This window comes from Sciurus vulgaris (assembly GCF_902686455.1).
Source record: "Sciurus vulgaris genome assembly, chromosome: 8".
Lineage (NCBI taxonomy): Eukaryota > Metazoa > Chordata > Mammalia > Rodentia > Sciuridae > Sciurus > Sciurus vulgaris.
The window spans coordinates 91776874-91804468 of record NC_136468.1 but is presented as its reverse complement, the minus strand read 5'-3'; the positions used below and the strand labels follow the sequence as shown (position 1 = coordinate 91804468).

Sequence of the window (27595 nt, the reverse complement as noted above, 5' to 3'; positions counted from 1 at the left end):
TGTTTTCTTGAACTTGAACAAATCAGAGATGGGCACTCAAGTTCAGCTCTACCCCAGGTCTGAGCTGGGTCTCCCCACCTACCCCTCTGCAGACTCCACCCAAGCAAGGGTACTTGGTGCCCGGGAAGCCCACTGATGCTCAGGAAGTGACTGCCACTTCACCACATCACCACAGAGGGACAATTGTGAATTTTAGGACATCCTTTGTTTGTTTTTTTGTTTGGTACTGTGGATTGAACCCAGGAGCACTTACACAGAGCCGCATCCCCAGTTCTTTTTACTTTTTATTTTGAGACAGGGTCTTGCTAAGTTGTGTAGGGTCTTGCTAACTTGCTGAGGCTGGCTTTGAACCTGAGATCCTCCTGCCTCAGCCTCCTGAGCTGCTGGGATTACAGGCATGCACCGCCATGCCCAACTGGCTGGCATATCCTTGTGGCTGCGCCTACTGAGAAGGCCTGGTAGCCTGCACCTGGGGCACCAAGACAAGCCAGAGGCAAGAAGAGGCAGGAAAGGACAGGAGGCCACTGCTGAAGCTTCCACCCGCAGGGGTCATGCTAATCTTCCTCCCTGAGGAAAGAGGGCCAGCCCAGAGGAGCAGCTGGGCCTAACAAGCCTGTCTTACTCTCAAGCTCAAACCTAAAACTCTGGCATGGACCAGATTGCCTGGGGGAGCCCTGCTTGCCAGGTCCACCTGCTGTGTGACCTTGTGGGGAGTCTCCCTGAGCCACAGGGACCACAGCAGCACCTGCCTAACTGGTTGTCTGAAGGGTCAAAGAGTTCCAAGGAAAAGGATCAGACGCACAGGGAGCTTCATATACGCTGGTTACCATTATCCTTACTGCTGATAAGACTTTCCTCTCTATTGTCCCCTAAGGAAGGGGACAATAGAGGAATGACAACCAACAGAGGAATGACAACCACAGAGGAATGACAACCAACCTGTGCATCCAACACCATAGCAGGTCTCTATCTGGGGTCCCCTAGAAGGCAGAGGCCCAGAGAGTCCCAGCTGCACCCAGGGCCTCAAGATATCTGCTTCAGGGCCCTGAGGGAACAGCAAGACTGCATCTGTGTGTGTGTGTGTCTGTAGATGGGGGTCCGTGTGCATCTATTCGTGTGTGTTTATGCCTGTGTGGACCTGTGTGTGTGCGTGTGTGTGTGCGTGTTGGCAGGCTGTGACTTCAGGCCATGAGCATGAGGCTGTGCAGGTCTGTGCTGTGGGGTGGGCTTCCCACGCCAATGTCCATTAGGTGCCACAATCTGGACAGGGCACCACCGCTGCCCAGATTGTTGGATGGGAAAGGAAGGGGCAGCAGCAGCCTAAGTCCCCAGCTGACCCATGTCAAGAGTGGCCTGGACGTGGGGCATAGCAGCCCCATCTAGAAGGAGAGGGCTGCACACAGGAACCTGCATCTAAACAGACTACCTGTGACCACTCAAGCATGGAGCCCAGATGCAGAGCAGATGGGGAAGCTGAGGCCAGCACTACCAAGCCTGGCCCCCTGAGAGCACAGGCTTCCCCAGCGCAGCCAGAAGACACCCCCACCAACACCTCCTGCCCAGGGATTAGCAAACCAGGCCTAGTGAGAGGGCCGGCGGCTTATGGTCTCCATGCACGTGAGCCCACGCCAGGAATGAATTATATCATTATGGCAGGATTAGAAGAAAAATGCCATTAGAAAGTGCTGTGCACACACCGATTTAATAAGGTCAGTAGCAGCAGGCAGCAGGCAGGCCAGCGCATGAGGCCCCGTGGCGCCCCCAGCCTCCTCCCGCCTGCAGCAGAGGCCCTGGAGAGCAGCCACAGGCCGGCGGGGCCCAGCCAGGGCAGGAGGGCACACATCTCCTTCTGCCCTGGCCTCTCCTGCCTGCGCACCTCAAAGCTGCCCAGAGACTTCCCACTTCCCCAACCTGCTGGGAGTTGTTCCCAAATCTTCCCTATCAGGCACCCTCCCAAGAAGGTCCCCTCCCCCAGGTCTCCATTCCTCAGCTCTGCTTGCTTGTAAGTGACGGTGCTACCGACTGGCCTTTACCAAGCTATTCCCGTCCTATTCATCTGCTGTGCTCCCTAGTGACAATGCCCAGGTGGTAAATATAGACTAGAGGCCTGGGAGGCTCCTGGGGAAACAGCTTCATTGAAGCTCACTCTAGGGCAGCCTGCGAGTCTGGACGGTGCCAGCAGGGGTCAAGCAGAAGAGTCAGGGCAAGTGGACTTCCTACCTCTCCCTCTGGGTGCCACCCAAGACTCCCAGGTGGCTGCTGGTGGCTGCAGGACGGCCTTGGCCTACAGAGAGACCCCTGCCCTGAACTCGGGAGCCACAGTCATCTCCCAGTTCTCAGTCTCACGGTCCAGCTCTGCACATGTAGCCAGGACGAGAGCCTTAAGTGTGCACAAGGCAGTCCCAGGAAACCTGGCCTGGGTGGGGAGGTGCCACTTGAGTTGCCAGCACAAGTGGGGACACCACAGAGAAGGGGACCCTGGCACATGTAGAAGGGGTCTGCTCTGCTCTTCCACCAGCGCTTCCCGGCCTCTGCTGCCTCACTAAAGCACCAAGCGCCGCCCTGGGCTCTGGGGAAGCGGCAGAGGGCAACCCAGAGAGCCCCGGCCCAGGGAGTTGACGAAGATACTCACAGCTCCAGGGACCTGGACAGGATGGCGGACAGGGTGAGCAGGACGCAGCCATAGGGGCCTGCTTGGAACTGGGAGGGGAGAGAGGGAAGAGGAGTGAGTACCATCTACACACCTCCCTCCCTCAGTCTGACACTCCTTGGGGGCTCCTGGATCCATGGCCTCCTGTCTGGCCCTGGAGGTGCTGGGTGGCCTCAGGGCAGATCCCCTGCAATCTCACTAGCCAGATCCCCTCAGGATAGGAATGTGCCAAGTGAGTGACAGCAGGGGCCACCATGGAGCACGTCCATGATGTTGGAATCCTTGAGGTAGCCACAGAACCCCCATTATGGCACGAAGGTCTCATGGCCACTGTCACAGCTCACACACTCAGACTGGGGTGCACACTCTTTTTGTCTCTCTACAATGACAGGAGATGAGGCTCGGCAGCTGAGCCACTGGCCCCGGGTCTCACAGCTCCTCAGCAGTACAGCAGGAGTCCAGGGACTCTGCCCCACGCTGGCTCCTTCCACAGAAGACTCCTGTGCTTGTGGCGAGGGCAGGTTTGCAACCAGGTCAGACCAGGGTGAGGCAGGGAGGTGGGCCGGGCAGGGCAAGTGAGTGCCTCCTTTCTACATGTTGACATCTTTAGGATCATGGATTATGGGTTGGTTTTGACTAATTTTGTTTTTTTTAAAAAATACTATTTATATTGATCTCTGAATTTTTGTCTTTGATTTTTTTTCTTTTTTTTTTTTGGGGGGGGGGGTGGTCCTAAGGATTGAACTCAGGGGCACTCAACCAATGAGCCACATCCCCACCGTTTTGTTTTGTTTTGTTTTGTTTTTTTCCTGTCTTTTATTTATAGACAGGGTCTCACTGAGTTGCTTGGAACCTTGCTCTGTTGCTGAGGCTGGCTTTGAACTCATGATCCTCCTGTCTCAGCCTCCTAAGCTGCTGGGATCACACGCATGTGCCACCATGCCTGGCTGATGGCTGAGTTTTAAATTGTGCAGCCCAAACAAGCATCTTATGCTTCTCCTCCAGTTCCAACCCTGGTTTGGAGCCATTTCCTAGAGCCTGGCTGCCTGGGTTTAAATCCTGGCTCTGTCACTCTTAGCTATGTGACCGTGGGGATGTTTCTCAATTCCTCTGTCCCCAGTCTTCCCAACTGTAACATAAGGCTGATCATAGGAGACCCTCATTGAGTCATTGTGAACACTCAGGAGGTTAACCCTGTAAACACAGTGAGAGCAGGACCCAGCCTGTGTTGGCTGTTACTCTGACTGGCTCCGCACAGCCCACCTGTCCCCCGAGCCCAGGGAGCCACAGCCTCTGCAATGAGCCATAACACTTTTGCTCCCTGGAGAATCACCATCTCTCAGCTGTAAGTCAGTGTGAAGGTTTGATTCATCCCACACTGGGGATGATGAACCCTGGTTGAAGACACTGCCTGTTAAAATAGTCCATATTCCTAATGTGTGATCAATTTCTTTTTGGATTTAAAATAAGAGAGGGGAAATAAAACCCTCTTTCTCTTAGAACTGTCATGAGAATGATTTAATTGATCATAATTCCATTTTTGCCTTTACTGCAGGAAGCTCAGAGCCAAGTGTGGCACCGCCCCTTTGGTAACTATTACTGCTCAACTGTCCCGTATAATTATCTTTTCTTTTTCTCAAAATACAGTCTTTGTTTTCATCTAGTAATTCAAGTAGTCAGTTAATCAGTCATCTTTAAAAAATTTACTTAGTGAAATTTCTGAGCCAAGAGGATGCTCCCTGCTAAGGCTGTACTTGTGAATGAGGACCCAGATCTGCCCTCTCAGGGAAGTCAGCCGGGAAGAAGAAGAGTGCTTGGAAAAAGGTGGGAAAGGGCTCCACTGGGGCAAGCTCATCTGGAAACACACAGACATCAAGCTCGGGGAGGCAGGGAGGCCCAAGGAAGGTTTTCTGGAGGCCCAATGTCTAAATAGGAAATCCAGAGATCAGAAGCGAAGTGAGCAACACTCCTGGCATGGGAAGAACATGCAAAGGCCCAGGAGAAAGAGGGCAAGTTCACTATGCTAGGGCCTAGAAGAGCCCAGTTCAGGGAAGTAAAAATGAAACAAATGAACCCACAGCCATCCTAAATCACCCTTAATTCTGTGATCTCAACCCAATCACTTCACGTCTGTTGCCCTCAGTTTCCCTATCTGCAAATCAAGATAATGTAGACCCTTCCCCTTGCATATTTCTTTGGGTTATGCTGCACAGTCTGTGAGACAGTGTCTGCGGACATGCACTGACCACTGCAGAGAAATGTTGATGTCCCCGCGAAAGGGGACATGCGCCTGGGGGGACTTGAACCTGCAGACCCATGTCACAACTCAGCTGCTGACTTGCATGCTGCCCTAGGGAAGTCACACAACTGGCCTCGGCTCTGTTTCCCCTTCTGGAGGGCCCACCTACTTCTGCTATGGACCCACACCTTGTCTTGAGGAAGTCAAGGTGCTTTGGGGGGTCTGTTTCCCCTCTGGGTGCCTGTGATACCTACAGACCACAGGACTGAGAGGAGGAAGGACATGGAAGTCCTGGGGAGCCCTCGCTGGCTGCAAAACTACGGTGATGGTCACTATCTGCGTGGGCATTCCCCGCTCCTTGGTCGGCCCTCAAGAGCCCTTACCCTGAGCCCTGTGCAGAGGCTGGGGAGATGAACCCCACTTGGGGCTTTCGGCCCTTGCCAGCACAGAACTGAATGGCACCAATATTCCATTTTGCTTTTGAAAACATTTATTAAAATTATCTCATCAAATTCAAGCGGCCAAGACATGGGAGGCTACAGGGCAAGGCGCCGGCTTGAAAGGCACGCTGGGGCAAGCAAGTGGTCCGGAAACCTCAGTTAGAGGCCGGAAACATGTCTGGTGCCACACGGGAAGAAGGGGCCATTATTCCACCCCAGCTCTGCAGCCCTGGAGAGACCTGAGCCTTCTGAGGGACTCTGACAGGCAGCGGGGCTGGTGGCATCCCCGAGCTGGCCCGGGGCCTGCCAGACACCTCACCCAGAGCTGAGCGGTAATGAAAACCCAGTGAGGAGGCTATTTATTTTGGGCAGAGATGGTTCGGTGTACATTTCCAGGCCTGGCACCAGGAGCCCCTTTGAGACCCAGTCCATGAAAAATGGATTTGGTGAGCCCAGTGCTGAGGCAGCGCCACCGCTTCCAGCAAAAATATCAGTCAAGCTTCAGGGGGAATACTCCGGCTGCCAGAGCGAGGAGGGCCAAATCCTGAGTGGAGCGGCGGAGCCCCGGAGCCAAAGCTGGCCAGGAGGCAGACGGCTTGGGGACCAGAGGCCTCACGGAAAGAAGGGGTCTCTCTTCCTGCAGCAGCCACCATCTCCAAACCCCTCCCACTGTCACTGTCACTGAAACCCAGGGACACAGGCCAAGGGACAAGGCCCAGGTTACAGGTCAGGATACAGAGGTTCTGGTGCTGCGGGGCAGTTACGAGGCCTCTGAAACTCGGGCCACTTGAGTGATCTCCCCGGAGCCCCTCCTTTGCCCCCAGAAGCCTCACCAACCACTTCCCTTACCTGACCTGGGTGGCTCCAGGCCCTGCCTCATCTGAGGATGTGATGTGGGTGACCTCAGTCCTGGCCACCCTGGTGGTGTCCAAACTCTGTTGTCATAGGGCTCTCAGGTGCACTCTGGGTTTAACAGGAGGCCCCCTTTCTGCCCTTTCAGACTGCCTGCACTCCGTTTGGAAAACTTTCCTCCCTGCAGTTTAAGGTTCTTTGAGAACCCTGATTGCAGCTGGAAGCTGCAGTCTTTCACCTTCCAGATGAGGGAACTGACACCCAGAGACATTTACAAGACTGCATATGGGCAAGCAATAAGCAAGTGTGGGTCCCCTGTCCCCAGACCTCCAGCAACTCAGGCAGGGTGGGAAATTAGTAGACAGCCCCTTATTATTACAAGGAAGAGCCAGAGAGAGCCAGGGCCTGGAGCAGGTGGATTCAACCTGGGCTCCTGACTCCTGGGCCAGGACCCCCGACATATACACCCCACAGGGTGAACAGAGTGGCCCATGCAGAGAGGAAGCCCCCCCAAAGGTGGTGACTGTGCCAGGCCTGGCTCTTGCTGGGCCTGAGGACTGGCTCTCAGCTGTGTGGAACTGCATCACAGCTGTGAGATGACAGAATTTCAGGTTCCAAGCTCCACAGGGGACCCACCTTCCGCCCCTTGTTCTCAGGACAGCCCCCTTTAGAGTCTTGGGAAAGTGCTGGGAGGGCATCTGACAGCAGGAGCTTCTGGCCTGGTAACACTTCTAGTGAGTTCTTCCACCCTCCCCATCACCACCCAAGCCCCCAGCGCCCTCCCTGGGGGCTAGTGGATCAGAGGGTGAAGGGGAGGTTGGAAGGGCTGCCTATCCCCAGGAAGAAGGCTTAGCCCTCTTTCCTTCCCTCCATCCTGACCCTCATGCATCAGGACCGTGAGGCCTGAGGCTGGGGATCTCAAAGGCCGCGGGTCTCCTGGTCTCACGCTGTACCGTTTCCCTCTTGTTTTCATGTGTCTATGATACATCCATTCCAAGGTCACCCCAAACCATGGTGACAATGGACACGATGATTAAAGAGGACATTACTCAAGGCCCAACACGCTGCACAAGCCCTGAGGAAGATGCCATTATTGCCTGTTCGGCAGAGGAGAAACTGAGGCACAGAAGAGCTCCGCGTGTGGCCCGAGGTCTCAGAGCTAGCCCTGATCCAAATCCAGGCCAACTAGCTCCCGAGGCCACGTCCTCTGCCCCAGGAAATGTGGCCTCCTCCTCCACAAAGCCAGGCTGCTGCAGCCCCTCTCAGGACTCCCTAGTTCGCTGCTCCTGGCCCTGGTTGATGGTCAAGAGTGGGTATCCAGCTTTCCTCTAGCAGACTGGACACCGCAGGGTCCCTGCCTGGGCCAGCCTGGCCTCCCCAGGATGGCAGGTAAGGTCCTGTCCCAAGCAGGGTCCCCATGGGCACTGACCACCCTCCAACCCTGAGCTGGAGGTACTTCCTCTTCGCCTCCCAGCTGGTCCCGGGACCTGCCCCACTGACACAGGGCTCAGAGCTCCAGAGGCAGGTGCTTGCTCTCAGACGTGGAGAGAGCTCTGTGGCCACCATCTAATAGCTGCTTCTGTTCCTTCCAACCCCACCTGTCCTAGCCCTGCTTTCTGTAGCCCCAGGGGTGGCTCGTGTCCATGACCAGCCTCCAAGGATGAGATGAAAAGCCTGGAGCCTCTGGCCCAAGTCCATGCTTCTCCAGGCCACATTACCCCTCGTCCTCAATGCCACCACCCAGAGGCCCATGTGCCCTCCTGCCACCTTGGCTGAGGGGAAGTACAGCTCCAGGTCTCCAGCATCTCTTCCACCATGAAATTAGAAGGCTCAACACTGCCCATCCCACAAAAAGAAGCCGTGGTTCCTACCTGATGAATGCTGTACTGGAGGAAAGTCTCCAAGTCCTCATAGCAGGTCAAGCTGTGCAGTGTGAGCTGGGGAGGAACACGTGGGGTGAGCTGCCATTTCCCCTGGGTCACACCCCATCCCAGTCAGCCCCTGCGGCCCTGGCTTCAGCGGCTACACACCACACTGGGACCCTCCCTGGGCTGAGAGTGGCAACCTGCAGAGCTGGCACTGGGCCATGACCCACATCGGAGTGTAACTCAGGCTGCCTGGCACGGCCAGGGTCTCTGGAGGTGAGCCTGCCTAGCAGCAGCCCTAGGCCCACCTTTACCGGCCGCACGTCCCAGGTCGTGGGACGAAGCACAGCACCCAGCACTGTTTATGACCCCAGGGAGGGCTGTACCCTGCGTGCCAATCATGACTGAGCAGAGTCCGAGGGTCGAGGGGGCTATCACATCCAAATCAAGTCCCTTTGTTTCCTCAGGCTGGTCAGGGATGGGGGTGGTGCTTAAAAAAAAAAATCAGCCAAGTGAGGCCCTTAATTAGGGTCCTAGGGTCATACTTGCCCAAAGCTAGGTCAAAGGAAATAAGTGGGTTAAAAGAAAAGTCTAGCTGGGCATGTGGTGCATGCCTGTAATCCCAGCGACTCAGGAGGCTGAGGCAGGAGGACCGTGAGTTCAAGATCAGCCTCAGCAACAGCGAGGTACTAAGCAACTCAGTGAGATCCTGTCTCTAAATAAAATACAAAATGGGGCTGGGGATGCGGCTCAGTGGTTAAGCACCCCTGGTTCAATCCCTGGTACTATTAAAAAAAAAAAGAAAAGAAAGAAAATTTTGCAGGTTTTTTTTTTAATTTCACTGCTTTCATGTTTTCAAAATAACAAACCATACGTCTCTCATTTTTTTCACTCTCACTGACGTCTGTCTTCATGGCCAGAGCTCCATGCTATCGAAGTCCTTCCCCACCTGCTGACTTGCCCCGCTCTGCAGCCGGGCCCCACTGCAACACCCTCCCACAAAGGTCCTAGGAAAGAGCCTGCAGAAAGAGGAAGAGGGACCCTGGAGGACAGGGGCTCAGCCCAGGGTGCTGCGTATAGGCTGCTGGGGACCCCGGGCCTGAGCACCCCGAGGTGACAGAATCACTGGGCTTCAGGCCGCAGAGCCAGCTCTGGCAGGAGCCCACCCCCAAAGCCAAATGCCTCTGCCCCTCCCCAACCCCGGGGTGTGCGCGGTGGGCACGAGCTACAGGAAGGGCCCGGGCTTCCCCAGCTGGGGGAGGATTTACTTATGGGAAAGGAGACAGTCCCCAAACAAAGCCAAAGGCTGCGTGATAACTTTCCAGAAAGCCGTACTGTTTCTAAGACTCCATCTGCTTTGTATTTCCCCGTTGGACTGAACTGCTCGGTTCCCGAAGCCCTAAAAAGGAAAGGAAGGTGCGTGAGTCCTCCGCCAGGAAAAGACGTGGCCTTTGGCCAGCCCAAGACCACACGTGTCTTCCAATGAGGACAAATGGAAGGTGGCTGCAGAGGACAGAAGGAGCCAGAGGGGTCCCGGCTTTCCCTGCTGGGAACTCATCCCCTAGCCCGGGTCCAGAGGACTCATGGGGAGCAGGGGGAATGGAACGAAAGAGTGGGAGCTGGGCTTGGAACCACCAAACCCACATCCTGGCAGAGGGAAGACTGCTTCCCACCACAACTGACCAGGGCCTGTGGACGGGGAATGTTGGCTGGCCCTGGCGTCCACTGATGGGAGGGATCCTGGCTCTGACTCTGGAGCCTCCCCCTGTGATCCCCCTGGGTAACTTCCCTCGGTGTGCAGACCAGTGTGGCACGGGCTTGGATTTGGGACTGACTGTATCACTAACTGCTGTGTGACCCTGGACCGGCCACCTTCCCTCTCTGGGCTTGTGTTTCTGAATCTCTGGAGCAGGGAGGAGTCCAATTCCTGCCTCATCTGCTCTTAGGGTTGCTGCGTAGATGCTAAGGCCTAGGTTAATAAGCTTCCTGGAACACGGGTACAAAAGACAGGTCATGGTAACAAAAGAGCAACAACAACAGTAGTGACGGATACCTGACCTCCACTTATGTGATGCTTCGTGTGTGCCAGACACTGTCCTAAGTAAAGGGACTTATATCAAACTAAGCCCTTCACATTTATTATTTACCACCAAGTTATAGTGATAAATGATTCAGATAAATAATGTTATTACATTTATTACCTATCATTTATTTATATTGACTCATTTAGTTCTCACAACCATCCTATTAAGTAATCATTACTATCATCCTCATTTCCTAAACAAGTAAACATGAGGCACAGAGAGGTTAAGTCAGTTGCCCAAGGTCACACAGCCAACAGGCAACAGCTTCAGAGTCCCTTCTCATAAGCACTAGGCTACGTAACCAACGTGTACCCCAGAGTGTGGTCCTTGGCCCCCAGAATTACCTCCTTTGTTAAAGCTAAGCCACACAGTCAGGACAAAGTGATGCTTCCACTCTGACGGGTCAGGCAGAAGAGCCAGTCAGCCAGCCATGTGGACTGTGTGGGGCCAGAGGGAGGCCACAGGGAAGAGCTGAGGTGGGTCAGGGCCTGGGCTCCACAGTCCCCTGCTCACCTCTCTGAGGCTCCTCCTCGGTGGATGTGAAATTGGGCACTAGGAAGAGCAGCTGGGTCCACCCACAGGGCCGTTTCTGAGGCCTCTGGGAATACGGAGGGGAAGTGGGTGCCTGGGTCACGGGTTCTCCAGAGGTTCCCAGGGCTCTCCGGGGAGGAAGGCCACACAGACGGGAGCACGCCTTCCCAGGTGGGAGCTGGAGCCCTGGCTGTCGGCAGAGCCGGGCAGAGGGTCTGGGGCCTGGCCAGGCCCGGGGCTCCCTGAAAACGTGGTCCTGACACCCCATAGGCAGGGGAGCCCCCGACAGCTGGCCTGCCGCATGCCAGCAGCCACCGTAGTGACGTGGCCTCAGAACCACTTACAGCACGACCACAGCTCGACGTTGGTCACCAGCCCGCCACAGGATGTCCGCGATGGCCAGGGCGAGGCAGCGGGTCCTGTGGGCGTCTGAAGGCTGCAGCTGCCTGCGGACAAGAAGGGAAGCCTTGACGCCCAGGGCACACGCGGAGGCAGCCCCCATGCAGATGGCTCCTCTTCTCCCCCGTCCCCCGAGGACCACTGCAGCCCAGGGACAGGGGACTCCATGGCCAAGCCCGGTAGGAAGGCCCTCTGTGGACGAAAGCGAGGGAAGGCCCAGGAGTGGGGTACTGGGGAGGCCGCCGAGGCACTGGAGCAGGGACCCAGGAGGCCTGGCTGGGCCTGGAGGAGTGCTGGCAGTTCAGGAGAGCAGATGTGGCACGGTCTAGGCACAAAAGAGCTTCAACCAGCAGAGCACGCCTGAAATTCCAGATACTCGGGAGGCTGAGGCAGGAGGATTGCCAGTTGGAGGCCAGGCTGGTCCACTTAGTGAGACACTGTCTCCAAAGAAAATATAGAAAGGGCTGGGGATGTTCTCAGTGGTAGAGGCTTGCCTAGCATGTACAAGGCACTGGGTTCAATCCCCAGCACCACACACACACACACACACACACACACACACACACACACACACACACACACACACAAATTGCAGAGCTCTCTTGCAATAAAAATGGTGACTAAGAGGTTCCTGGTGCGTGGAAGGAACGAGAGGGAGGATGGGAGACAACCAAATATAGACCTTTCTTTCCATTTGACATTTCCAGGGCTTGTTAAACCTCTGTCTGGCCATCTCCTGCATGCTGGGAATATTTTCTATATTCATCCAATAGTTAGTGGGAATGGTTCTCTCTTCCTAACAGACAAGAGGGTTTGATGAAGATTCTGCTGGGGGTCAGAGGAGTGCAGAGTGGGGGATTCCAGGTTTCCAATCACCGAATCTCAGCTGAGCTCCAAACCGCAGCGTGCGTGAGGGAGAAAGAGTCCTGGGATCTCCCCGTCCTGTCCAGCGCAGAAGGGAAGCAGGAGACCAGGACATAGCCGCAAGCCATTGCTGACCAGGGGCTGGGACATGGAGCCAGGGACCCACAGACAGGCTTTGTGGCTCCACTAAGGTAAAATAAGAGGTCATAGGACATGGGCTCCCTCAGTTTCCCCACCCAGAAACTGGCCATGACAGTCGCTCCTCCCGGCTAGCAATGGAACTTTAACTGAGATGATATCTGGGAGGTTCCTGACATGGGACCTGGTACCGTGGTTCCTATTATTACTGTCCTTGTGAAAACCTCAAGTCCCGCTTGGGTCGAGTCCACAGAAGGGGGGACTCGCAGCATCCCGCGTGAACTTGGCACCAAGCTCCTGCCACGGGAGGCCCTTCAGATGCCAAGAGACGGGCACTCAATTACTTAGGGAAATGACCCAGCACACCGCTTGGTCCTTCGGGCTCAGGAAGCCCATCGTGTTCCTCACAGGAAATGGTTATGGTGCTATCGCCAAACCGGACGACCCGAGCTATCGGGAGCCCTGGCCCGGGTCACCGCTGACCAGGAAAACAACGTTGAGAAAACATTGTGCTAGGTTTCAGGAGAGGCCACGCCAAGGACAAGGGGGCCTGGAGAGCAGAGCCTGTCGGACAAAGGAGAAAGAAGTGGATGTTTGTCTCTTTGGAATCAGAACCCACGGATGCGGCCTCAGTCGTCCCTGCAGCTCCCGTTCATTCCATGTCCCGCCACGTTCTGCTACTTGCACGTCCCGGTCTCACGTCCCTCCTCCTCTGGGGCCCTGTCCACAGCTCAGCTGTTCAGATGGTGCCTGCCAGCCTTTCTGCTCCCTCCTGCCCACCTCCAGCCCCATCACGGCTACTCACAGTGTGTACCAGGAGGGGACCTCTTCCAACACAGTCCTCCCAGCGTAGCCAGCGCTCCCCAGTAAAACCTGTAGCCTGGGAAGGAGCTGTACAAAGGAGGCGTGGGTCCCACCTGTGCCGGAAAACCTCACATCTGAAATCCAGGGAAGCCCTTTCAAACCCTGTGCTCTACGCCCACCGACTGGAGCAGGTAATCCTCCGTTAGAAACATCAGTGGAGCCACAAGGAAGGTCTAATAGGCCAACACACAACAGAGACCATGTGGAATGCAGCCTTGGAATCACCTCTTTAAAAGCCCCCGTTCCTGCTGATGGGCAGAATCAGCCTCTGGGATAGGAATCCCTTGTATTTCTCCTTTGCTAGCAAAGCAATAAAACTTCTTTTCCCTTTTTCTCAAAAAAAAAAAAAAAAAAAAAATCAAACAATTAATTAATTTAATTTAATTTAATATAAAACGCCAACACATATTGAGTATGTGTGATGTGTTATGTATCGTGACATCAAATCATGAAAACAACCCATTACGTAAGACCTATTATTATCCCCTTTTAAAATGTGGAGACCAAGGCCCAGACACTACCTGATCTATCCAAGGTCATACTGTTGGTAAGAACTGGGAAAGAATAAGTGTTGAAGAAGGAAGGTAGGAGGGCCAGGAAGGCAGAACCAGCTGTCTTGGGCACTTGGTTTCAGGAGTTGATGTCCCTTTGCCTCAGAGACTGTCTAACACATTTCCCTGCCTCCTCTTGACCCTGGGAGGGAGCCAAGAGCTCTTACTCCTGAGGTGATCCAGCTCCCTGATCTTGGGGGCTTTGCTGGCAGCCGCTCTGACCTGTCTCTACTCCTAAGTCATTCTTTCCATTGGCTTCTTTGGAGTAACTTCTCCAACCTCTGCACCCTTCCCTGGGCCTTCCCCATCTTCCGTTTGAGACGTGGCTTTCCAGCAAAGAGCAGAGCTGGGGCGTGCAGCGGTCAGCAATTAAGAGACCTGGGTTTAACTCCTGACTTACAGGCCTGGGGCAGCCCCACGCCACCCTGGCCTCCCTTCCCACCCAGAAATGTGGGCACTGAGTCAGATGCCCCTGACATCCTCCAGTCTTGCCATCTGTCACGTAACCTGCCCTCACGTTGACAGGGCTGAGTTTGTGTGTCCCGCATGCAGTGACAGTGGAAGTTGCCCGAGTCTGCACCATGCACACTCTGTTCACCAGACGGCTTGGTGCAGCTTTCATGGGGACACCCTGGTGACTGTGGAGGTCCTGTGTGGCCTGAGCAGCTGACACCCATCTGCCATGCTCCTACCAGCAATCTGGCACCTATCCAGGCTCTTAGGCCAGCCGGAGTTTCCTTAAGAGTCCAATTCCTCCAGGAGAAGTGCAGCATGAAGAGATTCGTCTAGGGAGCGGGTGGGCAGGGCCACAGTACATCCTGAATTTGTCCAAGTGTTGCAGCGAGGGAAGACGCATTTCTACCCCAATTATCTCAAAATAGCCTCACCTGTCCACTCAGATGTGCCTGTGTAGACAGAGTCTATGGGGAGTTCAGGAGAAAGTTGGCCAATGTGTGCAGGCCCAAGGAGTCCCTGCTCTCACCCCCTCCCAGGGTCAAGAGGAGGCAGGGAGATGGCCAGCCTGGGGCCACAGGCCCTGAGTTACAAATCCAGCACTACCACCAATGTCCAGAGGGCGGAGGGCAAGTACCTCCTCTTCTCTGAGCCTTCAGTTCCATTTCAGAGGGCAAGTGGGAGCAAGAGGATGACATCCTTGATTCCCCACCACCACACCAGCTGTGGTGGCCTCTGCAGGGCCTCCCTCTCCGGAACCCTCTCCAGGCCTGCGGGCATTGAGAGCCCGTCCCTTCCCATGAGCCCAGCCGCCCCAGCCCTCCCCGAGTGGAAAATCACTGAGGCCTGCTGCCCAGCTCTGCCTGACTGATGGCAGAGAGGCGGGCTGCTCCTGATAGATGAGTCTTAATGAAGCCAGACAGTCCTGCGGGAAAACAGCCCAGCTGCCAAGAAACCTTTACTTCAGCATGGCTTCCCTGGAGGTGCCAGCGCATCCTCTGCTACTCTTCCGCAGAACCCTTTCCCGTCCCCCAGGCCCGCAGACCCAGTGCACAGGGAGGCAGTGTCCCTAAGACAGCAGAGGCACTGGCCTCTTTTATTTTTAAAGCTGGATTATTACTGAAATCCTGGAATTTCCAAGTCGAAAGGGAGAGGCAAAAGCCTCAAGGCCAGCCCAGCACATGCCGTGGAGGAAACTGTCCATGTAAATGCTGTCCAAATAGGTCAGTGAGAGTTGTGAAGCTGGGATGGAGAGTGGCCCCTGAGCACCTGCCACATGCCACCCTCGCTGATGCGGGGCAGGTACTCTGCTATTACTCTCTTTTGCTGTGCTGACTGTTTTCTAAATGAGGGCAACAGGCAGGCTCTGCCAACAACCCCTTCATGAGCAGAGCCACCCTTGAATCCAGAGGATGCCCAGTTGTCAGCTGTTCCAAACCCCCAACACTCAGCCTCAGTGTCCTACCCTCTCTGACCCTTGCTGCCTCTAGGGTACAGCAGCGTGATGTGACAGACAGGGCTCCCAGGCCGTCTCAGCTCTGCCACGGTGCTCGGGGTGACCCTGAGCTAGCATCTCTCCCTCTCTGAGCCTCAGTTTCCCCATCTGTTCCATGGTCAACCGAGTTCAACAGTCTTACTTGCACAGTCCTTGAAAATTTTGTTTGTATTTTCATTCTGAGTCTGGTTGAGGCCAGAGATGACTATTCTTAACTCATGGGTGGCAAAGTGAGGCCCTGCTCATCCCCCCATAATCCAGGTCCTGAGCACCTCCCTATTCCCCCATCCCGCTCCATCCCCCAACCTGGGTATCCATCGCTGTGGGATACACCCCTGCCCACTTGGCAATGAGGACTTCCTGTGGGTTCTGGCCTGGACCCAGGCAAACCCTCATCCACCAGCTTTTGGCCTAACCAAGTCCCAGGAGGGCTCCACTTCCTGCCCTATCTGCCTTCCAGCCCCTGAAACAGGCCCAGGGAGAGGAGCTGAGGAGGAGATGCAGGTGGGAGGGCAGAGGAGGGCATCTGGACCCCTTGCCCACAGCCCACCAACCAGGAGGAGGAGAATCCTGACTGGCTCAGGGAGAGGGTCTCTGGGACCTCCAAGCTCATCCCATCCACACTTCTTCCTGAGTGCCCTTCAGTGTCCTAAGAAAGTGCAGGGACTAAGCCAAGCTCCATGCCTCCCTGTCACTGGGTATGAGGGAGCACACCGTGTGCTCAGCCTAGGAGCGGCAGAGATGAGGGATGCGGGGTCTGGGGGTGGGTACAAGCAGCACTCAGAGTTTTTAGGCCCCAGGAAAAGGTGATGGCATCTTCCACAGCATGAATCCTTCAGACTTCCAGGAGAAGGCGGCCCTGACCAGCTGCTTGGCAAAGGTCTCCTCCAGGACAGCCAGGGCTGCCTCCCCGCTGAGCCCCCAGACGGCTCCTTCCCACTGGGCACACCCACACTCACAACACTCACACAACACACACACACACACACACACACACACACACACAACCCTCCAACAAAGTGCAACCCTCACACGTCACTTAAGCCCAGTGGCAACTTCCCTCTTCCTCCCCGTGCACCTCTTGGCCTACTGAGCCCCACTGCCCTGGACACACAGACACAAGCAGCCTGACCTCCAAGACTGCTAACCAGGCTAGCCCAGCTCCTCCCTCCAGCTCCCAGCAGACAGGGAGCCCTGGAGGCCAAGGTGGCATTCCTCCAGCCCCGTCCTTCCCCAGCAGAGCCCTGGTGGAACTGTCTAGTAGGTGCATCAACAGACACCTGTCCATAGACAGTGAGGCCTCGGTCAGTGCTTAGCAGGCACCAGACTGGCCAGCACGGGAGGCAGAAAAGAACATCCCTTCTCACAGCCTGGTAGGGTTTTCTTTGTACCTGGAGCCCACCCTGCTTCCCCAAGCTAGAGGGACTTCTGCCTTCCAAGCCCCAACTTCCTCTCTGGTGTAGAGTAGACCTCTGCATCCCTTAATGGGGTGGGGTGGTGGGCGACCAGGAATCAAGCCAGCCTTATGTCCTGGGCAGAATGGGCCCTTCCTACTTAAATGCTACATCCTGACTGCTGGGAAGTGATCCATGACTTTCCCCGAGATGTCAAAGCTGAAGTTCAAAAGCAACTCAGAAGGGGCTTTGGGCTGAAATGAGTCATGGGACATCTCCCCGAGCTCTAAACAGGCTCCAAAACAGGCTGTAAACTGGCTCTGAGATCGTAGCCCCAGGCCCATTGGCAGCCAGGGCCCTATCCCACCCCCCAGCCCCAGGTCTCACCCTGTCCCTCCAAACACTACCAGGCCACCCCAGGCTAGGCTGTGCTTCCCCCGCCCCCAGGCCTTCGCACATCTTGTTCTCTTTACTGGAATACCATTCTGCCTCCCCTCCCTGTTTGTCTGGATAGCTCATTCATTTGTCCATGTGTTCATTCAACAAAAATCCTGAGGGCCTCTCCCGTGGACCAGGCTCTGGGCTACATGCCAGTGACACGCTGTAGAGCAGGCAACCCAGGAAGGGCCCTGTTCTCATGGGACTTGTGCTCTGCTGGAGAAGGGAGGCAGACACGGACAGGTAACGGCACGGAGGAACAAGGACACTCTTGGTGGTGGAGTCACCAGCAGCAGGGCATAGGTTTATCCTAACTGGGGTGTCAGGGAAGATGCACGGTCAGAGCAGCTAGCAGGCAGAGCCTCTGAGCACATAGGCCTGCGGACCTGGGAGGACTTGAGGGTGCTCGCCCAATAAGAGGGGAAGAAAATGAGGGGTGGGGACAGGAGTGTCCAGGGATGCGTGTGGTGGGGAATCCAAGGCTGTGTTCCTCCCTTGCCTACCACTAAGATTAAAGTGTGCCCCTGCAGGAAGCCTGCGCTCACCTTCACATCTGGGTGAACCCTTAGCAGCCTCCATGTCCCCCTCCACTGCCTGTCCTGTTCAATCATAAGCGCCACAAGGGGAAGGCCACCCAGTTTATCATTTGGCCCCGAATCCCTGCCGAATGCCTAGTAGGCGTGCTCCACATGCTCTCCAGGGGCAAATTAGGGGGCGGGAAGGAGGTGCTATGTGCTCACAGAGCTCTTACACCCTTCGAAGCCAGTCAGATGACCCTCACTTCGCTGGTGTCACCCCGTCAGGAACACTCTTGGGCATAAAGGACTGTGCAGGGTCTCTGTCCACAGCATGTTGCTGGGCCAATCTTCCAGAGCAGGCAGAGGGGAACGACCCTGCACCGACGGGAGCAGCTGGACAGACCGGGGTGGGAATCGAGGAGACACAGGAGGAGGGGTGTGATCCTGCTGTGGTGACTGTGCTTGTGGTCAGCGCTTAGCAGGCACCAGAAATCTTTTGGTTCAACAGAAATCACCTGACTATTATCTTGTAAAACTATGAGAAAAATTATAAGATGGTACGTGTGAAAAGCTACCTTCACTTGGACCCTGTCAAGGTCAAGTCGTCTGTGCTGGGAAAACGAGTCTCAATTGAGTGCCAGGCTTGGCTGAGTTCCCTCTTGGGAGCATCTCTCCCAGGCACCTGAACTTGAGTAAAAGGGAGTGGGCCCCGTTAGCTACACGACACCTAGACCTAACCCTATTTTTCTTTTTTAAAGGTTCTTCAATGCTCATTTCGAAGAGCAAAGATCTTTTAATAAAGTTCAGGAACTGCAAAGCTAAGTTATGATTTTGGAATCCGTTGCACTGTAACCTGGGCTGCCATCTGGGCGGGGGACTCCCGGGGAGCACTGGGGATGTTTTCTCTCTGGAGAAATTACATGTGTTCAAGGATGCATGCGAAGGGGAATCAGGAACTCTGTTTCTCCTCCAGATATCCGTAAGATTAAAATGCCTTTTAATTGTATATATAATATTTTCAACTAAAAGGAAAAACAAAGAGCATGCTAGAAGCGGGGTAACTCTGAGGTGATTTGCTGTAAGCTAGAAACTGGGATGCGAGGAGGAGATGGTACCACTGCTGCCTCCTCCGGGAGGCTGCGCCAGCCTCCAGCATCAGCCAGGACCTCACCCATTCTTTCCTCTCAGCACCAACCATGGTACAGGGTTACAGTCCCCTAACCATGCATCTGTGGGGAGGAGCGATGCATGTGGTTCTCCCCAGCATCCCTGGAGCCTGCACAGAGGTGTTCCAGCACTGAGCACTGGAAGACGGAGGATGAGATGGGGTACCAGGTGCAAACACTTAGCATGTAAAATGGGAAATAAGCAGCCAGAGGGAGAGGAAGCCATGTGCTGTGTGGCTGACTGGAATGTGCGGTTCTGGCTGTTGGCAGAGGGGAGATAAGGTGGGAGGGAGGGGAGCCTTGGACTTGGTCACGGGTCAGCAGATCGACGTGGGTGTGGACAGCATTGGGCCTTCCGAGGAGGCAGCAGGCCCCATTTCCACGCTATCCAGCAGCGCTTACCATGTGGACACCCCCCAATCCTTCCCGCCCCCAGAAACAAATGCCCGCACGTCCTATTTAATAGGGCCAGCGCCACCCTGCTAGCTCACTGCAGTGACCCCTTCCTGTCTTGACCTCCAGGAGACAGGAAATATCAGGGAACACACACGTTTCCTTGCTTGTTTGTTCTGGATGCTCCAGAGAAGCCTTGGGAAAGGAAGCTATTTGCCAGAATGAACCCTGACTTACCGTGCACGGTCTGCCCCGCTCTCGCCTTCAAACAGGAGTTTCTGGAGCACGCAGCCTTGGACCGCCGCCAGAACCCCACAGGGGCCGCCCTGCAGAGAAGCGTGTGTTGCCACCAAGGCCAAGGGGCCCAAGGCTGAGCTCTGCTCCACCCCCGTCAGCCCCCAGCCCCAGGTTACAGCCCCCACTGCCCTGCTCCCTTGCAAACAGGAGCCTGACATATGACTGTCTGCAAACTATTGACCCTGAGGCAAAGAGAGCGGAAGAAGGATTAGCCTGCAGTGTGTCAGGGGCTGTTCACACTAGCCAGGTGTCACCACAGGGTTCCAGTCATCCAGGAAATGCTTCAATGTATACGGGTTCCCCAACCCATACAATTGTCTTCCCAACCCTTAGACCTATCCTGAAGGTCGTCTCCTCCAGGAAGTCTTCCCTGACTACCTCAGCTAGCAGTGAGCCCCTTCAGCAGCATCTGCTTATGTGATCTCAGCTTGTGGGCCACCTCAGCACCCCAGCAGGTGCTACTTTGTTCCCTCCCATCTGTCTCTGGGTTCTTGAGGAGCTTCTCCCTGTAGACATCATAGGGCTCCCATGGGGCCTGGCCCCCAGAATACATTGGCAAAGGTCTGTGGGACTGAGCAGCATGAACAGCTCCCATCCAGGTTCAAGGATTGTCAGAGCAACCAGTGAGCGATGTCCTATAAGTGGTAGTGCAAGCAGAGCTTGACCCTGCAAGGGAGGGGCAGAGCTAGAGGTCTTGGGGCTCCTCCTTGGGCAGCATGGGGCAGGAGCAATCCACAGAATAGTCACACTGCTCCCTCTGGCAGTTTCTTGATCCCAGAGCTTGAGTATCTCAGGGCCTTTCAGGGGAAATACATCCAGGATGAGTGTGAAGCCTGCCATCGTCTCCTTCCGATCCTCTGGCTTCTCCTGCACCCTCTCCATGCACCTGCTGTGTGGCCCTGACACCTGGGCCTCTTCCTGCAGCCTCAGTGGGTTTTATACAGCCTCCCCTCCCCTGGCTGCCTAGAGCACTCCTTCTCCTGAGCCTTTCTCAAGGCTCAGCCTGAAAAAAGCCCCTGCAGTGCCCCCAAGCAGACCCAGGGCCACCTTCCGCTCCCCTCACTAGGGACCACTCACAGCACCATTCACAGCAAGTGGGTATCAGTGAGAAGGATTGCTAAGCAGAGGGTCTGCATTTCCAGGTCTCACCCCACCAGCCACACGGTGAAGGGCCTGCGCCGAGTGACACCTTGGCCAATGTGGAGTGGCCAGCCCTGGAGAGACCAGCCAATGCTCGCAGGATTACCCCAGAGGGGTGATGTCCCCACCCAGACCATGGTCACCCAGAGAAAGCCCCCTGAGAATCCAAAGGTCCACCTGCCTTGTTCTGCACAATGCCATATCTTAACGAAGCTATGTCACTGAAGGAAAAACTCTGAAGTTTCCATTCTTCATTGAAGCAGCAGAAGCAAGAACCAAACAGAAGGGTCTTTATTTCCTGTGAAGAGAAGAAAGTCTTACTGGCTGTTTTAAAAGCAAACAATGCTACAGTGCTCGGTGCTCACTTCCCCACAGGAGTTGGGCTTGAATTATAGCAGGGCAGTGCCTTCGCTAGTAGGGTTCTCTTTATTTTGCAAGCATATTGCATATTTGAGGGAAGAGAAACCCAGCCCTAGGGTCTTACTTCTGCAACTTCTGTAAGCCAAACCAGGCTCTGCTGACTTGGGCCAAGATCTTTGTAGGTTCCTTACAGAGGCCTTGAGACACAAAGACTTTTATTTTCAAGGGATCTCAGAAGTCCTCTGAACTGCCATAGAAAAGACTAGAAATTGACAAACCTGACCCCAATTAAGTCTGAATTCCTGAGTGAGAGACTCTGGTATCAGCAACTTGGGTTTTTTTTTTGTTTTGTTTTGTTTTGTTTTTGTTTGTTTTTTTGTTTTTCTTTTTTAATGGTGGGGATCAAATCCAGAACTCTGCACATGATAGGCAAGGGTTCTGCCACTGAGCCACCTCCCCTGCCAGACTATCAGTACTTTTCAAACTGCTCCTACATGATTCCATTTTGCAGCCAGGTTTGAGAACCAGGGCTCTGGTACGGGGTTGGCAAACTACAACCCACAAACCAAATTTGGCCTCTGCATTTTTTGTAAATAAAGTTTTATTGGTACGCAGCAGTGCTCATTTGTTTACATATTGTCTACAGCTGCTTTTACTATACTACGTCAGAGAAGAGTATTTGTAACAAAGACCATAGGGCATGCAAAGTAAAAAAAAAAAAATTATATATATATATATATATATATATATACTGTCTAGCCCTTTAGAGTCACTATGAGTGATCCCCAGTGAACTCTGCTCAAACACCCCACCACCCCAAAAAGGGGTTCCCACCCCCAAGGCAGCAGTCCCTTTTGTCCCTTTTGCTTTTCAGAGTTCTGTCTTCTGTAGATTTCTAGATGATATTGAGCTTACTGTTCACCTCCCATCAACCCAAGCTCCATGGTCCACAGCCCAGGAAGGGCCCATCCCTCTCCACCCCTCTGCCCCTCAGAGGGGGAGGCAGAGCCTCCCTAACCCATTGTGGACAGCCCTCTCATGGCCACAGTTTTCTATCCAAGGGGACCCTGAAGCCTCAGGGACCCACGGGTAGATTCTCCAGCTCACCCCTGACCGACTCTCAGGTCGGGGTTTTCCTATAGACTCTGAATACTTCCGACTAGAATTGGTGATTATTTCTTTCCTTGAGTGTGAGGAAATCTCTATGGCAGAAGCATCTGTGCCACCAAATGTGAGCCAATGACACATTGAATGTGTGAATTCGTCTGTCGTGGCCAGTTCCCCTTTTGTGCCAGCTACGATCCTCCATGTGTTTGAACTGTGTTTCTCATTTCTCAAGAAACTAGCAGCTATAGAGACTTGGATTTTCTGGCTAAGCCTCATCTTCATTCTCTTAGCCACAGAGTGATGGCTTCAGGCTAGGCACGGTGTGGTCCACAGCCTGCAATCCTGGGCTGTACCTGCCACGGAGGCTGTGTGTCCTGGGCCCTCTTCTCTGTCAGCCTCCCTTTTTCCCATTGGTTTTAGAGATGATCTTGCTGGGTGGTCTTTAGGTCTGATTCCAAAAGGGGGTACTCTCTGCAAAGAATTCCTTGTGGTTATAAGGCTAGAGCACCTACTCCCCACTTTGGCATCACTGAATTGTGTCTCCACCCTCTGAGAAGGGAAGGAGAGGGAGGCACAGAGGAAGGAGAAGGGGAAGGAAAGAACAAACCTCTAACAAAATCTGGTGCTGTGTGACCTGTGTTCTGAGTCAATCTGTAGTAAGTGGGAAGAGAAGAAAGCCAGCTGTGTCCCCAGGAGTCTCTGTTTTTCCTCCTGGATCCTGGCTGAAAGGCTCATGAAGGACAGCCTCTGGCCAAGGGAGCAGTGAGGCCATGCTGGTAGCTGAGCACAGTGAGGAGTCTAGGACAGCCCTGCAGAGAGCTGCTAAGGCCAGGGAGCTCCTCCCTATGTCCTGTGACCACTGGCCTCTTCAGGAGGCCCTAGGTGTGAATCATCAGCCCTGCCAGTCCGTCCCTCACTGTGATCTAGTCAGAGTCCAGCATGGGAAGTTGGTGTGGGATCTGAGCCAATCTCATGAGGACAATTATCCTGAATCCACCCCATTCTGGTGGTGCCCTTTAGGGGCATAGTGAAGCCACTCTGGATCCTGTGGTATTTGGATGGGGAGGGCATAGCCCACCCTTCTCCATCCAGGGGAGGGAGAGGGAGCTGAACAGGACCTGAACTGTTTTCCTGACCCTCGCGAGTGAGGTTTTCTTCTACATCACACCCAAAATTCCATTTCAACAATGACCAAGAGATTAAAATGAGAAAGACTGAGCTAAAAATATCAAAATCACCCCGTCCATACCAGGATGTATTTAAGGTGGCATTCTCCTGACACTTCTGAGTTGACACCTACCTTTGCTACAGAGAGGTCAATTGGCTTTGATGCTATTTGCAGCTTGAGTACTGATGGGGCTGGGGACAGGATGACTTCTTCCTGTATCAATGTATCATCCACATCCTCTGGGGGAGAAAAATAGACCATGTCATGACTCACAGAGGACAGAACATAAAGTCAATAGTGCTGTGTGTGACAAGTCTGGAGAAAGTTTGGGGGTTAGGATGGCTCCTCCAACCCAGTCTCTGGTAGGGGCCTCAGGGCTTCAACAGAGGGGAAGAAAGCAGATCAAGAGGAACCTTGGTACTTGTTACGATCCCTCCCTGGTTATGCCACAAGGATGCTGGTGAGTGAGACTTAGCGACTGGTTCACTAGGAAATGCGCCATGTAACTATAGCACCAGTCGAGTGCCTAGGACCTGAGCCACCAAGCCAAGTCAAGCCAAGAAAAAACCTAGCTCAGCAGCAGTCTTACAAAGAGCAGGCACCATGCACGAGGCTGTAACCCTGAGAACACACATGAGGAGGACAGGATTAGGAAAGAAACTGTAACATTTCTGGAAAAAAATAACACAAGTAATAGTTCATCACTGTTGTGCTTTACATTATTGGCCTCTTGAATTGTGTCACCTAACCCCCATAATAGCCCTATAAGGGGATCGTTCTTTTTTTTCAATGCTGGGGATCAAACCCAGGGCCTTGTGCACTCCAGGTAAGCCTCAACCACTAAGCTGCACCCTCAGACCAAGAGAATAAAATTAATACCTCCACTGACAGACAAGGATGCTGAGGCTTAGGAGAGTAACTGACCCCCAAGTTGGGCAGATGGGAAGTGGCAGAGACAGGATATAAACGCAGGCCATCCTGCCCGTCCGGGATCTCCAACCAGAAGCCATGCTAAGTCAGATTCCAGATATAGTCCTCTTACTGTTGGAGCAAACTAGCCCTGAGAGTATCTGCCAAAGTCTTTGGCGTCCCCAACCTGTAACTCTCTGGCTGTGTGAGGTCCCTGTGGCCCTCCCACTGCTGCCACTGCATTTACCAGAGCACTTAGACAGAGGACCCAAGGAGAAACCATCCCAAGGCAAGTGTGCTGGCCAAGCTGAGCAGGACAGAGCTGAGCAGGATGGGCTCCTGGGGGCTGCCAAGGCTGAGGCGCTATGAATGCAGTCCCCTACACTTGCATCCAGAGTGGCCTATTTGTGGGGTGGGGGGTGTCAACAGGTCAACACATAGCTTATATCTTCTGCTACAGGCTCCTTTTTTCCTGTAAGGGAGAACTAGCCACAGCACAAGGCAAACTCCTGAGACTCAATCACGCGAATGAGGAGACAGTAGCCTGGTGCAGCAGTGCATGCCTATAATCCCAGCAGCTTAGGAGGCTGAAGCAGGAGGATCGCGAGTTCAAAGCCAGCCTCAGCAACTGCAAGGTGCTAAGCAACTCAGTGAGAATCTGACTCTAAATAAAATACAAAATGGATCTGGGGATATGGCTCAGTGATCAAATGTCCCTGAGTTCAATCCCCAGTACCCAAGAAAAAGAAGTCTGGAATTTACATAAGAAGATGAATTTAAATGAGAAGCCATCTTAGTTGGAATCTCTATAAAAGCTACCCTGAGAAGAACCTGAACTAAAGACCAGATGTTCACCCAGCAACAGGAATGGTTCTTAAGAACATGGTGCTAAGGAGAGGTCAGAGACCGCACGAGGCTCATAACACAACACAGCTACAGCACCACACACGTGAGAACACACACAAGCAAAAAAGAGACAGGCAAAGCCTGAGCAAAGGTTGCTCCTGGAGGAGGAAGTTCCTGAAACTGTGGCGGGTGGAGATAAAGGGAAATCAGGAAGAAAGGAAGAGGGAGAAGGGAGGCTGATGGTCGGAATTTTGCAGAGGTTGACAGGGAGACTATTGGCTGGAAGAACAGAGATCTGTGATTAATTCCACCCTGGGAATCTGGGGCCCCAGAGAGGGGCAGAGTAACCTTAGTGATTGCCAGGCCCCCAAGGGCTCCTGGTGGTCACCGGGCCAGGCTACTTCCTGCAGCACAGAAGCGGCAGCACGTAAGTCTATTGGGAGGCCTCTGTTTAGTCTGGGGCTGTCAGGGAGGGGGCCCAGTCTGAAACATGCTCTCCCTAGGCCACAGAGGGATGGGGGGTGGAGGCTGGGAGCCCAGGGAAGCAGATTCCATGAAGCCCAGGCAGGAGGGAGCGGGCAGCCTCTCTTGGCTTCCGCAGGGAGGAACGGGCCCCGTGCAGGGAGCTGGGTCAGGACCACATCGAAGGCCTCAGGCCCAGATGTGGCGAGACCGCTGTGCAAGGGAAAAACAAAGCACTCCGGAATGACATGTTGGCTAAGCAGACTCAACCAGCTGCAAATGCCAGTGGTTTGCAAATGCTATTTTTAAGGTTCTCATATAAATGTCTGGTTGAAAAAAAGCAAGGGGTTTTGTTTTCCCAAACTAACATTTTTTATCTACCCTTTGGAGGAAAAAAAAATGAAATAAAAATTGTATGTGTGTGTGTGTGTGTGTGTGTGTGTGTAGATATATGTATGTGTGTGTGATCGCATTTCAAGTAAGAGTGAAAGATACCAAGGAGAATGATGCTCATTCTTTGGATTCTACAGGGAGAATGGACGATGCAGCTCTTCTCCTGTATGAGCTATTTCAATATGACATGTGTATTAGTGGGTCAAGATACTTTCTGGAAGCACCCAACACCAGAAACTCAGCCATCCTTCGGGCTCTGATTTTATAAAGGACCCCAACGTCCTCCACCAGGGCCCCAGGCTGAAACCACAGCCCTCTCCCACCCATCCCTGCTCCTGCCTCTGGATTATTCTGCCTCCAGAATGTCTTGGATGTGTCCCCGACCTTCCTCCTTCCACTACTATAGGAATCCATATCTCAAGTGTTTTACAGATGGCTGATGTGCCAGGGACCATGAAGGGCAGAGGAGGTGCAGAGATGAAGAAGGTGCCACCCCTGCCCAGAGGGAGACAGTGCCAAATTGTAGCATAATATGGTTAAGTGAAGAAATAGGAATGAGTGCAAGGTTTAAGGGGCGAGACAATGAATTCTGCCATAAAGGGCCAGGAAATCCCTACAGGTGGTATTTGAGCAGAACCCTGAAATATCTAGAGGTCTTCCCAAAGAGAATAGGGGCCTCATCACACCTCTGGACTCTCCCAAGAGCCCCTCTCCAGTCTCCAGTGTGCAGGTTCTTACTTTAAAATCTATCCTACATCAAAATTAGATAGAGCTACGAAGATGTTCAAGGGCTCCTTTCTGCCCAGCAATTCCCTGTGCACCCCTGTAGCATAGCACTAGTCTTGTCTACCTGCCCCAGTCTTCTCTAGTTTCATCACAACCAAATGCCCACTTCTTTCCAGGTCACTCTCCTCCAGTCTCTCCCTTCCCCCACCTCTTTTTCTCTCCACCTCCCCGCATAGTTCCTGCCCCATGCCTATGTGGCAAGACCTTCCCATGCTTCTGAGTTCAGTGTAAGTGCCACCTCACTATGGAAACTTCCAGAACCCACCACAGGACTTGGCTTCCATGTCTGCTGAAGCAGCTAAGCACACTGTTTCATGTGCTTCATGCGCTGCCGTGGGAAGACACCTCTCCTCCTTTGTCCCATCCAACCTTGCCTTCCAAGAAAGCATGGTCTCCTTCGCTCACCACCGTCTGCCTTCAGTGGAGCCTCGACACACCCTGGCAGGCAAGGAGCTGCCAACAGAAGTTCACTGAATTGAACCACAGAACGATGGATTGGGGTGGGGAAGGGAATGGCATGCCTATAACAAAATTTAACACTTTTTTCCTTTATTACTGCTGTACCCCCAAGCCTTCTCTACTTTTCTCTTTCATAAACTCTCCTAGTGGGGCCCAGTGCGGTGGCACACCCCTGTAAGCAGTTCAGGAGGCTGAGGAAGGAGGATCACAAGTTCAAAGCCAGCCTCAGCAACTTAGTGAGACCCTGTCTTTAAATAAAACAGAAGAGCTGGGGATGTGCCTCCGTGATTAAGTGCCCCTGGGTTCAATCCCTGGTACTAAAAAATAAATAAGT

The 27595-nt window shown here is 53.8% G+C and overlaps 1 protein-coding gene across 1 annotated transcript in view; it reads right to left on the bottom strand.

Moving 5' to 3' along the window:
* MINDY4 (MINDY lysine 48 deubiquitinase 4) overlaps positions 1–27595 on the bottom strand; it is a 112191-nt gene that overhangs the window by 27870 nt on the left and 56726 nt on the right. Inside the window, exons 7-13 of the mRNA XM_079152351.1 lie at positions 23539–23645; positions 20953–21069; positions 19572–19660; positions 11006–11107; positions 9382–9445; positions 8053–8118; positions 2633–2700 (exon numbers count right to left, since the gene is read on the bottom strand). Of these exons, the coding sequence (XP_079008477.1) occupies positions 2633–2700; positions 8053–8118; positions 9382–9445; positions 11006–11107; positions 19572–19660; positions 20953–21069; positions 23539–23645 (613 nt within the window). The remainder of the gene's footprint in view (positions 1–2632; positions 2701–8052; positions 8119–9381; positions 9446–11005; positions 11108–19571; positions 19661–20952; positions 21070–23538; positions 23646–27595) is intronic.